Raw genomic sequence first — 14,444 nt, forward strand, 5'->3', positions numbered from 1 at the left:
GAGCAAAGAAAATACTTAAAAGGGATTTGAAAAGCTGAGTGGTTGGGGAATCCAAAGGGATAGTATCTAAAAGGTCAAGGTGAAAAAGTCTGAGGAATTAAGGACCAGGCCAGGTGTGAAGACAGGCCAGTAGGGGTAGCTTTGGCTTTCCTTTTTCTCCTCTTGGCTAACTGGTCTATAGCAGACACTAAATAAATGCTTGTTGAGTCATTGATCTGGATTATTGCTGAACTGAAGTCACAATCATCCATTTGTTTTTCTTTGAAATCACAGCAACAAAGGAATGGAGCACCTGTACAGCATGAAGTGCAAGAATGTGGTCCCACTCTATGACCTGCTCCTGGAGATGCTGGATGCTCACCGTTTGCATGCACCAGCAAACAGAGGGGGTGCCCCTATGGAGGAAGACAACCAGAACCAGCTAGCAACTGCGTCAACTTCATCGCATTCCTTGCAAACCTATTATGTCACAAGGGATGAAGAGAGTTTCCCCACCACATTCTAAAAGACTCCTAAGTCCCAAATCCCAGGAGGTCCTGAGAATCCCAGCAGCATAATATCTACTCCATGCATCACTTAAGCTGAATAATGTCACATAAACACACTCCAGTATGCATCCATCACTAGTGATTTTGAATATGAGTGGCCATTCATTTGCTTGCTACCGTTCTCAATAGTAAACATTCAGTTGTTGCAAATAGCCAACAGGGATTCCAGGGCCAAGGTACCTGTAATTTTTTTGCCATGGCTCTTTTTACCCCCTTTGCTGCATTAATTTGCTTAAGGATTCCTGTAGCTCTTCATGACTGAGCTCAGCCTAAGAGTTGGGTCTCATTTGGCCCTTTGCTTTAAAGCCATGTTGAAGCCCTGACCTAGGAGGGAGGCAGGCAACAGTTCTGTTAAACACATATCTTTTGCTGGTTGGCTCTAAGAATGAGCCACTCACACAAATTTCAGCTAGGTTCTTTAACTGCTGGCTTAGGAAAGGATAGGTCACGGGTTAATTACAGCCTACTCTTGTATTCCTATAGAAATATATCATTTTTATTAAAGTCATATTCTACAGCTTTTGCTCTATTGCATGGTGATAGTAAAATGTTCCTGTGATTATCCATTTGTTTCCACTGTAGCAATACAAGATGCATCCAGTCTTATATGTTGATCCTCTTTGCCAAAGCTCTGTGGGCTTCATGCATCAGATGCTAGGGCTTGCTGAGAACTGCATCATTGAAGATAGTGTTCCAGAGGATACACGCATTACATTTGAGGCAGTAGTCTCTGGTTAATTCTTGCTTGCCATTGCCAATATTTACAAGCAAGTTTGTCCCTGTTTGACACCCTATTCATGTACTAAACTCCCCATCCCATTTTTTTTTATGAGTAGTCTAAACCTTCTTAATGACTTTTAATGAAACTGGTGGGAGGTTGGCCTCAGGACCTGCCCTATCATGGAGTCTCATTTACTAGTCAAAGAGCTCCATGTGAACAATTTAAATTTTTATGAGTAACAAAAGTCTCTTCTCATGTAAATTATCTCCTGGCAGTATGTGAGACCCCACAGAAGGTAGAACGACTCATTAGTCCAGAGACATATAGATTACTAGTCACAAAATGCTATGTCCAGGCATTATAAAGTTCCAGGAGAGAGGGAGGGAGAAAAGACAAGATGGAAGGGTATCCAGCTGAACAACTGCACCCGTGTGGCAATCCTGTTACACGTGGAATAGTTTTCTGAGTTCAAACCCAGCACTAGGGTTGCCCAGTCACTAGTGAGCAAGTTCGTTGTCCCTCACATTTCTCCAACATTTTCTTCAGGCAAGCTCAGCTTGGGTCTTAGTGGTCTTGTCTTGTCAAGAGAAGCAGTATTGGCCTTGTTGTGTCCCCAGAGCACTTAGCCTATAAGGACTGTTTATTAAGTTAGTGCTTCTGGTATGGGGAGGTAGTGCCCATTTTAGGCTGAGGGCTTAGATGTCTAAGATTAGATCATTTGGAAAAAAATGGGAGGGCTGACCAAAACTTTATCAATTACATTTCCTTGGTTTTTTCCCCAGTTCAGCCTAGAAGAAGTCTTCTCCATGGCCCACTTTGTTTCATAAGCCAAGTACAAGAAGTTAGCCCAGGGCCACAGGAATCCTTCTAATTAAGTTAAAAAACAAATTTTCTCCCAACCTTAGGACAGCCCTTCCAGGAACTGTTCCCTTGTCACACTGCAGCATGAGGGATTTTCATTTCATAACTAACAGGACACGATTGGACCTAGGGCACTAAGAAAAACTTGCTGTTAGCCACCTTCCTCCCTAATAGGCCCATAGTCTAAGATTCAAAACAGAACTGAGAGATTACTTGGCAAATCACAACTAGGATCAGCTGCTTGGGATTCTCATCATATATATGTAGTATGTAAAGCAAATTAAAATGTGTTCATTTCCAGGCACCCAGTTTGAGCCATGATGGAAGTGTTGGGAAATGAAGAGGGACAAAACAATGTTGATTTCTGGTATATGTATGTGCATTTAGCCTCCTTGGCAATTTTACTTGTCTACATCACTAATTTGTTCAGAAAATATATTTTTTTCTTTTTTTTGGTCATTTTGTGGGGAAAAAAGCACCTTATATAGTGTAATATATTTTTAAAATTGCATCACTTGCTTATCAGACGAATGAATGTAGCAATTGTGTTCTAGATTTTGGTTGACTGGGTTACCATGCAAAAAACCAACCAACAAAATGTTTAGCTCTTTAGATACTCTTTAAGCTACCTTATCATGTATGCCATCATTTAAGGCCTGGTGATTGTTCATTTACATGAAAATCACATTTCATATCAACTTTTATATCCATAGTAGACAAAAGCAGCATGAATCTCGGTGCCTATTGATAGATGATGGAAGATGGTCAATCTCATGTAGCAGAGCCTAGACCTGAGAAGGAAGACTATTCAGGGCAGCTAATTTTGCTTTTACCAAAATATTAGTAATGCTATTTCTGGACAGTAGCCATTGGAATGGTGGATTCTTTTTAATGTTTATACTTGGATTTCCTTTTTAAAAAAATATAAAAAAAACTAAAAACAAATAAAAAAAAGCTACCCTAGGACTATAGATGACTTAATTCCAGCTGAAACCAAACAGAAATAGAGTGGAGGATTTTACTTAGCTCATCCAAAGAGTTTGTATTCATGTCAAGATCCCACTAAGCCCAAGACAGGAAGAAAAAAAGTGGATGGACTCAATATTAGCCCGTTATATCTGAGTCTGGAACAATTTTAGAAATTTCTTCCTGGCCTTAACTGATATGGCAACTAGTGAGTGATTGACAGTTAGCTTAGAGGGCTCTTTCTTGCTCAGGCATGTGCTGGAGATCCATTGTTAGTAGTTTCCTTTCTGGGGAAATTTATAGGTGGAAAGGTAAGATCTACTTCTTCATTTTCTTTTGGGGGAAAATACAATGACTGTCAATTGCCTAGTGCTTTCTAGGGCAGGTTAGGATAATGTATATTAATGGTTTGCCATCAAAACTCTGCCCCATAAACTACATTCAGATAACTTGCTCAAATGGACAATCACTTAGAAAATGGTAGTTTTAGGGCTTTTAGAAATAGGGAAGGAAGAACAGGACTTGCTTCAGGCCCAGACAGGTGAGACATTTTCTGGAGAAATAAAGCTAAAGTAAGAGCTAGACCCCATTTTCTCTTAACCACAGTCTAGCTATATACTTAATGGAGCAATAGTTTAGTGATATCATAGCAACAAGAGAGTGTAAAAGAAACAAATCCAGTACACAACATTCTTTGCTAAATCAGCCCTTGAGGAAAAGCAGTCTTTGATTTGATTTGTCTCATCCACTTTAGCTTTTTAGCTTTTTAACTTTAGATTTTTAAACAAAGCTAAAGCTCGAGTCCTTATGAGAGAGAGGAAATACACACACTCACACACACACACACACACACATACACATACACATACATTTATAATTCAGCTTTAAATACGCTGACGTGACTCTGTTTTCCCCGTTTTGTTTCGTTGGTCTGTGGGAAGGACAGCTCTTACACTTAAATTGCTGTTCTTTAGAATGACTATGCTATAAACCATTGTTTAAAGTACTAAATGAAATTTATTTATTTAGGATTTGAACTATGCCCGCTTCCAAAAAGGATCTGAGGCAGCATCACTTGAGATGAAACAATTTAAAACAATTTCCATTCATAATGACTTTCTCAACTCTGAGTTGTCTATTTTCAGGACCCGCCCATTCTCAAAAAATTAGATTAGGTGACTATGGATGCTATGATCGATGTCTTATCTATCCACTGGCAAATTTGCAAAGGGAAACAAGTCTTTTTTTCTTTTTAAATTAGTTGGATCATTATGTGACCTGACTCATTGCTTATTGTTCTATTTTGAGCAAGTCCTGGGAGTTGGACGCGTATCTTATTGCGTACTTTTCTTTGCCAGTATTCCAGAAATTTAATATATTTTCAACTGAAGTCAAATGAATTAAATTGTGGGTACTAACTATCCATCTTTCCATTATTGCAATTTTCTTCTGTTTCTAGATGGATTTCTGTCTTAATTAAAAATGTGGGCTATTTTTAAGTCATTGGAGATTATTTTCTAAGTGATTGCTGCCTTTATTAAGCATTTCAATTTTGCACTCTTTCAGAGATGAAAGAAAAAAAGTTTCTATTATCTTTTCTGCATTCAAATGTGCCTGAACTTTTAAAGTATGTAAATGCTGCCATGTTCCAAAACCATCCTCAGCGTGTATGTGCTGCACAGCAGGGCACCTGGAAAACCAACATACAATCCCCACTAGAAACCAGGTGCCACCAACAACTGACCCCTCTGTGAATGAAGAGAGGTCCTTGGTCACAGAGACTTGAATTAACAAGCGACTTTACGCCAGTCTATGTCTCTCACAGTTTCAGATAATGATGCTTTTTTTTTTTTTTTTTTGGTACACTCTACATAGTCTTTCCATGTAGAGTCTTTGTTTTATGGGAAGAGGCTCAGCTGCCATGATGTGTTGGCTGGATTATTCTGCTCTTTCGCTGATGCATACTGTATTTTGACGTAATTTTGTTTCGCTGCTGCCTTGCTTTGTTAAATGAAACACACATGTAAACCTCTTTTGCACCTTTGAGAAGCATTTGGTGGGATACCCAAGAACCTGTAGACAATTTTCTCAACTTCTTTGATGTTAAAATAAACAATTAAACTGAAATAGTGCAGTTCGATTTGTAATTGTTCTCTTTCTTCCTAATACCTCAACCCTCCTTTTTAACCCCTTCCTGCTCACAATGTATTTACATGACATACCCAGATGTAACTCTAGTCTCCAATGAGTGAGAACTACCCATTGTCCCAGCCCTGCCCATGGTGTGATGGAACTTGGGGAGAGGGCTCTGGATTATTGCAGTCTGTTGAGGCAGTGGATTGTGGGAGATGTGGGAAAGAAGTGGCTCATTCAGTCCATAAACTTCTCCATCATAATCCTTTCTTCCATATAGACTTAGTAAGCTTCAGGTTGCCTTTTTGTGACTTCTCTTCAGAACTCCCTGTCATAGTCATAGTCATTTCATTGACTTAATTTAAATTTGTTGTTTTAATTCTTATATTCTCTCAGATAATATTATTATTATTGTTAAAAATAGCTAACTTCACATAACACTTTAACGTTTGCAAAATGCTTTATGCATATTGTTTTATTTGAGCCTCCTATCAACCATATAGAGTAAGTGCTATTATATCCCCATTTTACAGATGAGGAAACTGAGACTGAGAGAAGTGAATTGACTTGCCCAGGGTTACATAGTTGATAACTATCTGAGGCTAGATTCAGCCTCAAGTCTTCTATTGTGCCTCCCCTGCACCCAACAACCCAGTCTCTCAGAGATAATCCTGGGTTGTCTGTCACTCTCCAGGGACAGACTTACACCCATCCACATGGAACTGGCTTTGCTGCTGCATAGAGCTTTGAATCTCTTTCAGTTTTGATGAGAATCTTCCAAAAAAGTAGCTTTTCAGTTTAACCAGGATGTGTAGCATGAACATCATCACTGTTGTTGTGTATTTGCTTCTGGTTCTCAGGAAATCATATATACCACTTTCTGATGAAAGCTCAGAAATCTGACATATCTGACAATGAGTATTTAATTGAGAACTGATGGAATTTCCAAATTTGTAGCCCCTTTTCACCATTATGGCTCGTGTGGAGTAACCTTACAAAGTTAACATCTCATTGTTTTAACATAGACAAAGTAGTATGCACATCTTAGGTAATTTGAACTCAGAACTATTACTATTTGCATTTTGCTTGTCCCTCTGGTAGATAGGACAGCAATCCAATGAATGCCTTATGTACTTGGGGGAACTATGTGAAGATCAGGGCTAAAACTAAAAACTCAAACCTTTTTAGTATTGTAGCAATGGGGAAGGGGGAAAGAGAGATGCTAACAGAGATCCAGGACCTATGTAATGTTACTTTCCCTATATAGGATCCAGTTTCCTAAGGTATAACATGAGAAGGTTGAATTTCTCCAAGATCCTCTTTAGCACTAGACCAGTCAGTGTTATATGGGGCTGTATTAAGTCATAGTTTCTAGGAATATAGATGATAAGCATGACTTTTACCACTCATCTCTTTCTTTAACTCTTCCAGGAATTCCTGTTGGTCTTGTGTCAAATTAGCATTTTTTCTTTGAGGCTCTGCTTGTAGCAAAATAATGTTTCCACATTATTGTCTTCTTTTAAGTTTATGTCTTCGTCTTCCAAGCCACTATAGTAACTTTTTATGGTCAAGCCCTTTCTGTTGTTGTTTCTGTCCTGGCCAGACCACATATAGAGTGTTGGGGGCAATGCAGGGCACCACATGTTAGCAAAAACACTAATACATTGCTTAAAATTAAAAAATGATAAATAATGACACCCAAGATGGTGAAGGCCCTTGAGTTCATGTCATATGAGGATTGATTTTTAAAACTGCAGATGTTCTTCTGAAGAAAAGGAGACTGGGAGGTGGGTGAGATGGGAGAATGATAGTTGTCTTCAGGTGATGAGAGGGCTGGATCTAGAATCAGAGTTGGGCTTCAAACCTGACTCTGACACGATGTGTGAATTTGAGTAAGTTGCTTCTTCTATCTCAGAATCAGTTTCCTTGTCTGTAAAATGAAGGACCTTACAAGACCAGAGGTATTAAACACATGCTCTGTGGGCTACCACATGTGACCAGTAATGTTCCCCAGTGTGATCCAAACCAGATTAAAATGTAATTGTAAAATATTTGCAAAAATAAAAAAATAAAAATACAATAAAGCATAGATATGTGGTTTTCGAAGTCCATATGGTGCATACAGGGATACTTATGTATGGATTACTGACTCCTATTTCTATTTGAATTTGATACTCCACTAGTTGATCATTAAAGTCCCTTTTCACCTCTAATCCTTTGATCTTAAAATAATCCTAAATAATTTAAGAGTTGTGAAGCATAAGAAGGATATGTGGCTACTCTTAAAAGCTAAGCTACACTTGTTAGGAAATAGTGCCAGTAACAGAAGGGAGTTAAGAAAGGGACATAAGCTTGTAGGTCAGAGTTGATGGTACTATGTTAAATTTCAAATATAACAACAGAAAAAAAGCAACACAAAACAAAATAAAAACCCAGGCCACAAGTAATGGAAATTCAGAGTTTCATGTGCAAGCTGTTCCTTGTATGAGGAAATGTTCATGTTTGTTTATGCTTGTCAAATTCATAATAATAAAAAGAAATTTATTTTTAAAAAGGAAAATAGTGCCAGTAACACCAAGCTAGGGTAGACTACTTAGACTTTCTTTATTGTATGGGCAATACTTCAGTACTTCAAGTATCAGAGAATATAGGCTACACATATCAGAGGATATTTATAGCTATCTATCTGTCTATATCTATCTATCTATCTATCTATCTATCTATCTATCTATCTATCTATCTATCATCTATCTATCTATCTATCATCTATCTATCTATCATCTATCTATATCTATCTATCTATCTATCTATCTATCATCTATCTCTATCTATCTATCTATCTATCTATCTATCTATCTATCTATCTATCTATCTATCTATCTATCTATCTATCTATTTATCTATCTATCCATCTATCCTTCTGTAGAAAGACAGAGACAGAAAATTGGTATGGACTTTGGAAGCCATGAGGGCCAAACTCACATTTTACACCTAATTCTTCATTCTCCTCCTGCCTTCTTCCTGACTTTTCCAAGCCTTCAAACCATGCCCCCTATCGTTGGCTCATCCTTCATTGTCTGAGACTCCCTCATCTTAGAACAGCCTACCACCTCTATAACCCATTCATCATGGAATATCCCTCAGCAAGGCATCCCTTGCCTTCTGCCATTGGTGAGTATCTTCTGAAGCCTCTGTTTTGTGATGGGACAGAAGTTGCTCTGTCTTAATTCCCCTTCTTGTCCTATGCCAGGGGCCATGACTTCGTCTTTACATCAAAACAATGTCATCCCTTCTCCTTACCCTCTACTCCCTACCAGATACCTTCATTTCTGACCTCCTGCTTCTCAACTGCCTTTTGCATATTTTCTTCCCCATTAGAATACAAACTCCTTAAATTTAGGGACACTCTCTTAGCATAGTATCTGGTACATAATGCTTATTTTCTTCTTTTTTTTACCTAATAAGGAAACTGAGACCCAGGGATAAAAAGTATATGCTAAAGGTCCAATAGGCATTATGGAACAGAACTACTGCTTGAACAACTTGGAACCCAGCATTCCTTCCACATCACCACACTACCTCCTCCATGGTTTCAGGATTCTGGGTACTTTTTCCAACAACCTCTCTGCAATGGTCTTTCAGGGTTATTATGGCCTTCCCAGTTGGGGAGCAAGCAGGCCTACCTGATGATAAGCCTCTTTGGATAGGACTAGGTTCATACTCAGATGGTAAACACATAGACTATCACAAGGCCCTTATCTGAAGACTTTACTTCTTGTTAGGACCTGCTAAAGAGTTTGCTGCTTCACAGGCATAATCTTTAAAAAGTCAGGGCTACTTCCAAGTCACAATGAGACCTGAGAAGACAACTTTAGTAGAGAAACTGGAACGGCATTCTGACAAATGCTCCCTGTTTGTCATGAGGTTGTCAAGAATGCATTTAGGGGTCAGTCAAACCCCTCACTGCTGGAAAAAAAAAAAAGTCAAAGTACTAACCAAATGACAGTACTGTCAATGTGCAGGTTGGTAATATTTTAATCAAGTGTCTAGTACAGCACAAAGAATTAACTTGACTGTCCAAATGAGTATTATATTCTTCCAGCTGCCATGGAAAGCTTCACTACTGCCCCTTGATCCAAATATTTTGGGAACCCTGCTCCAGAATCAGTCTTTGGAACCTGCAGCATATTTTTCTGAATAATCTCAATGATGGCAAACTTCTTTTCTTTTGAGGGTGGATTTGACTTTTAGAAACACTCCATGGTCATTTAGAAGGAAATACAGTGGGTGATCAATATAGGTAATATCATATGGGATAGAAATGAGATGTAATGACAAAGTCATGGAGTTCAATTTTTATATCATTTGAAAATTGCCTCTGGAAGGTGGTTCTTAAAAAGTTCCAGTTCCAAACTTGTTGGAAGCAAAGGCAGCCCTGTTTGAATACGCACTTGACCTGCCATGATGATTACGCTGAAAGACAGCATGTATTTGGATTTGCAAATTCAGGTAAATTTGTTTCTCCTTCCCCAAATCAATTTTATTGCCTTTTAGTCCCACTGCATTTACACAATTGGCGCTTTTCAATCAGTCTGTGCTACAGGAAATGGCCTGCTCCCACCAATTAATTAGCTTTTGAAACAAAGATGGATCTAGAAGATGTGATCTAGTCTAACCCACTGCTTTGCCAGTTATCCCAGATAGAAGAAAAAGTTCTCCACTCTCAACCTCATTGCCCTGTTTGCTCTTGAGTGAATCAACAGATTTGGGGCAGAGATGTGGAGAGCAAAGTGATGAAAAGAAAGAAGAGTCAATTAATGAGTATTTATTAAGCCCAGATCAGTGCAGGACCAGACAAGTTCTGAGAGAGAAGGAGAAAAAGGAATCCATGGAAAGAGGTCAACAGGAGCACGTCATAACATTGCTAAACTGAATGGTACAAAAATTTTTGCATCTGTATTCTAGATGTTCCTAGTTTAGAAAAAAATTATACTTAGGGTTGAGGGCCACAGCAACTCTTGATTTCCTAAGTTACATCTTAGGACTTTCTCTAGTTCTCAGTCTTCTTCCCTTCCCTGTCAAGTCCCTGTCAATATTATGGAGATGAACTGAGGGAAGATTTCTGTATGTGCGTTGGCAGAGAAAGTGGCTCTATTTCTAGGCACTGATGTTCAGGGTTTTGAACTCATTAACAACTGTGCTGGGACCAGAGTTTGTTGACACATTAGGCATGCGTCCTTCCCTCAGCTCATCTCTATCTAATCCTCTCCCAGCCCTACCATGTACCTAACAACATAAAGCAAAGCCTTTGAGAAAAAACAGAACTACAGTCATGGTGTTCATTATCTGGAATCCATAGGAGTGAGATCATAAGATTTAAAGCTGGCAAAGACCCTAGAGATCATCTAATCCAGAGTGCACAAATATCTCCTTTTCCCCTCCACCCAAGAGTCTTTGGACATACTCTAGGGGATCTGTGAACTTGGATGGGGTGGAAAATTACATTTTATTTCAATATAATTGGTTTAGTAGGACCATGACAGAAAAAAATATTACCAACTTCCTCGTCTAATCTAATACATTCATTTTACAGAAGAGGAATGTGAGGCCCACATTACTTTAGTGACTTTTTCTGAGGTAGTAGGATTGATACTCAAACTCCAAGGCTCTATCTCTCTGCTCCTGTTTTGAAAACCACTGTAGATCAAAATGACCAGTTAGGATATAAAGGGAACCAGTCTTGGAGCTTATGAGCACTTATGTTCTTTTTCAGTATTTCAAAGATCCAGGATTCCATTATCATGCGTTCTCTCCACTGAAGGTAGCCCACACTATCTCTACAACCTGAAAGACAGGCTTTAAGTTTGGTAGCCAAAAAATTCTAAAGTTTCTCCTCCTGCCAATCTTGAGATAAGCAGCCTCAAACTTAGCTAGGATTAGAACCCAAATTAACTACAAAAGACATATCAAAGAAGATGCTCTCTATATCCATATTGCCGTGGATTGGTTGGCATAGGGTCCAGAGGGAGGAGTTCCTGTTTCTGTCTCCAACAGCAGCACTTTCAAGATCTCCTAGCCTACTATAGCGAATAAATGCATACCTAGTGCTAAAGCCTGTGTGTTTGGGACCAACAGAAGTATGTATAGAATGATATTACACACACACACACACACACACACACACACACACACACACACACACCATTTGTGTTTAATGATATCCATCTCTAGGGTGGGGAGGAGGAGAGAGAAGGAAGGAAAGAAAAGTAAAAAATTTGCATAATAACTTTATTATATATGTAAAAGAAACAGTAAGTTGTACATAATGGATTTGTAGTTTCATGTACAATCATCTTTTTTGTTATACTAAATTGCTTGCTTTATTCCATAAATTTAAAAGAAAATAAATTAATAAATTTTTAAAATAAAAAAACAAATTTAGCTCATAATATAATGGGGCACTCACTGGAACTTTCTTCATAGATTTGGAACCGGAAGGGACTTTAGAGATTATTGAGTTTGATCCCCTCATTTTACAATGCAGTTTTGCTGCTAAATATTTAACAACCTGCTCTCTGAGATGAGCAGGGAGTATGCTGGTAAATAATTAACAACTGGCTCTCAGAAAGAAAAATGTGTGCAAGACATATTTTAAAGTTCTGTTTTCACTATTAATATTTTCTCCATTACTTTCTTAAGTCTAGATAATCAACAAAACAATGCTGATTTCTAGCAGCTGCCTTTCTGAGTTATAGAAGATCTCATTGAATATTTAACAGTTATGAACTAACTGGTTTCAGCATACTCTCACAATTGAAGCCTGATGAGGCAATTTCCCAGTCACACAGCCAGTAAGTATTTGAAGTGAGATTTGAACCCAGATTTTTCTAATATGAGGTGTATTGCTCTATCTTCTACACTAGAGGTGTCAAACATATGCAGGCCAACAGTCACAAGTGCTGCTGGAACCAGATGAAAATGTAATTGGGAAATATTGAACATAGTCAATAAAAATACAATAGGAGATAGATAATGTTAATATGTAGCTTTATAAGTCAATATGCTGCCTGCAGGCATCTTTATGTATAATTGAGAGGCTCCCATTTCTGTCTGAGTTTTATACCATGGCACTACACCATGCTACTATGTTTTTAAATATACACTTGAAAACACATATGCCTATACATGTATGTACATATACATATATGAAAATTTAAATTCATATGACATATAGTCTCTCTCTCTATATGTATATGTTGTTTTTGGTCAGTTGTTTCCATTATGTCCAACTCTTTATGACTCCATTTAGGGTTTCTCTTGGCAGCTATATTTGAGTGGTTTGCATTTCCTTCACTAGCTCATTTTACAGATGAGGAAACTGAGGCAAATAGGGTTAAGTGGCTTGCCCAGGGTCAGATGGCTAGTAAGTGTCTGAGATCAGATTTGAACTCAGTCTTCCTGAGTCCAGGCCTGGTACTTTATATACAGAGGGAGAGAGAGAGAGAGAGAGAGAGAGAGAGAGAGAGAGAGAGAGAGAGAGAGAGAGAGAGAGAGAGAGAGAGAGATGATAAGGCTAGACAACCTTGGATAAATAACCTGGCCAGATTGTTAGGGGTAATTTCCAAGGGGAATCAGTTCCCTTCAAGGAAGGATTTCTGCTTACAGCCCTCACCCTTATCTATGGAACAGATGGCTGCAAAGACTCTTGAGTTGGTCAGGGCTGGTTGTATACTTTCCTGATACTCACTTAGGGGATGGAGCTCACTGTCATCAGATGCCTTTTCATTAGGAAATCAGTCATTGTGGGAAAGGCTTATAAACCAGTAAACATGTTCATGACTGCCTGAAGCCATGGCCTTCATTCCTGGATTGATAGAATCCTAGTTGAAAGCTTTAAAAATCTAAAGAAATACATCCCAGAAACACCACCAAATGCAGTATAGAGATAAATGGGAGAAAGGAAAAGGAATAAGCTTTAAAAAATGGAGGGAAAAATGTACATTGTCCATGATTTTGCTTCAGTCACTCTGCCTGAAATGGGAATCCCTCCCCAAGCTGTGTGCTGCGGCTCCGGCCCACACTTGAGGATCTGAGTCCTGGTGAAATTAATTCTCGCCATCCCTCTTCACCACATGGGCCCCAGTACTTGGATGGCCTGGTTCATCCACAGCAGCCTCTGGGGCTCATGCAGTAAAAGTGAGGCCTTTTCTCTCAAATGAAGTAAGAGGGCCGCCTTCAGTCTTCTCTGAGAGCAGGCTTTGCCCCTTGAACATAAATTGTACTCCTATTGACACTGTTTTCAAGCTTATAATTTAAAACAGGTAGCTTCTCTTCTTGCAAACAGACAAATCAATCATAAGAAAATGTAGGGCTTGGAGAACTTGCCCTGGTCTGGTTGTCATAGGGTGGGTGTAGGGGAAGGAGTTCCTGTTTCTGTATCCTTCTGTAGCAACACTTTCAAGGTCTCCTAGGCCACTACACTAAATAACTGCATACCTAAATGCTCAAGCCTGTGTGTTTGGGAGGTAAAGGGGTATTAAGGTGTGGAGAAGATGCTGCTCTGCATTGGTAGAGAGATTCTGATGTTCCTCATAGCAGCGAAATCACAGAGTAGGTCCCTATCCCTAATTTCATTGTCATGCTTTCCTCCTTTCTTAGCTTCTCTAATACTAAACTGCCTTAGTGGTACAATGGGACACATTTCTTAGGAGCCACTGGCACCATGGAATACAAAGGATTGGGGAGAGGGCTATACCAGAGCAGAGGCAATTTTCAGCTTAGTCACCTGTAACACCAGGATGTCTATTCTGGGAAGTGAGGAAGGCTCTTTGCTAAGAGAGGATCCAACTATTTCAAATCTAGTCATACTGACAGTCAATACTGATGAACAATGGGAGTTATAATCCTGAAAATAAGCAGCCTTTAGTCTTTGGGGTTTTATATATATGTATATATATATTTCTCATTCATTTTTCTTTCAGAGCTTCCCCCCCCCCTCAACCCAACCACAAATCGATTTAGAAATATCATAGAAATGCCTAAAGCAGGGGTGGGGGAGCCTGAGGATGCAGCAGAAGCATAGCAGAGCATGTTAAAGAGCTGACTAAAATGAATTTTAACAAAAGACAAACTGGGAAGAATGCTAGTAAGTCTGAACATTTGTTCTCAAGTATTTCCTGAGGCCTCCACATCCCCCTTCCCTTCCCCTCTCCTTT

General features: G+C 39.0%; 1 protein-coding gene across 5 annotated transcripts in view; it reads left to right on the plus strand.

The window, feature by feature from the left end:
• The window catches only part of ESR1 (estrogen receptor 1), a 456,202-nt gene extending 450,979 nt beyond the window's left edge, over positions 1–5,223 (plus strand). For all 5 annotated transcript variants that reach the window (XM_072643717.1, XM_072643720.1, XM_072643718.1 and 2 more), the window contains one exon: positions 274–5,223. In XM_072643717.1, the coding sequence (XP_072499818.1) occupies positions 274–505 (232 nt within the window). In that variant the 3' untranslated portion in view covers positions 506–5,223. The remainder of the gene's footprint in view (positions 1–273) is intronic.
• The last annotated feature ends 9,221 nt before the right edge of the window (positions 5,224–14,444 follow it).

The sequence above is a fragment of the Notamacropus eugenii genome, chromosome 2, assembly GCF_028372415.1.
Source record: "Notamacropus eugenii isolate mMacEug1 chromosome 2, mMacEug1.pri_v2, whole genome shotgun sequence".
NCBI lineage: Eukaryota > Metazoa > Chordata > Mammalia > Diprotodontia > Macropodidae > Notamacropus > Notamacropus eugenii.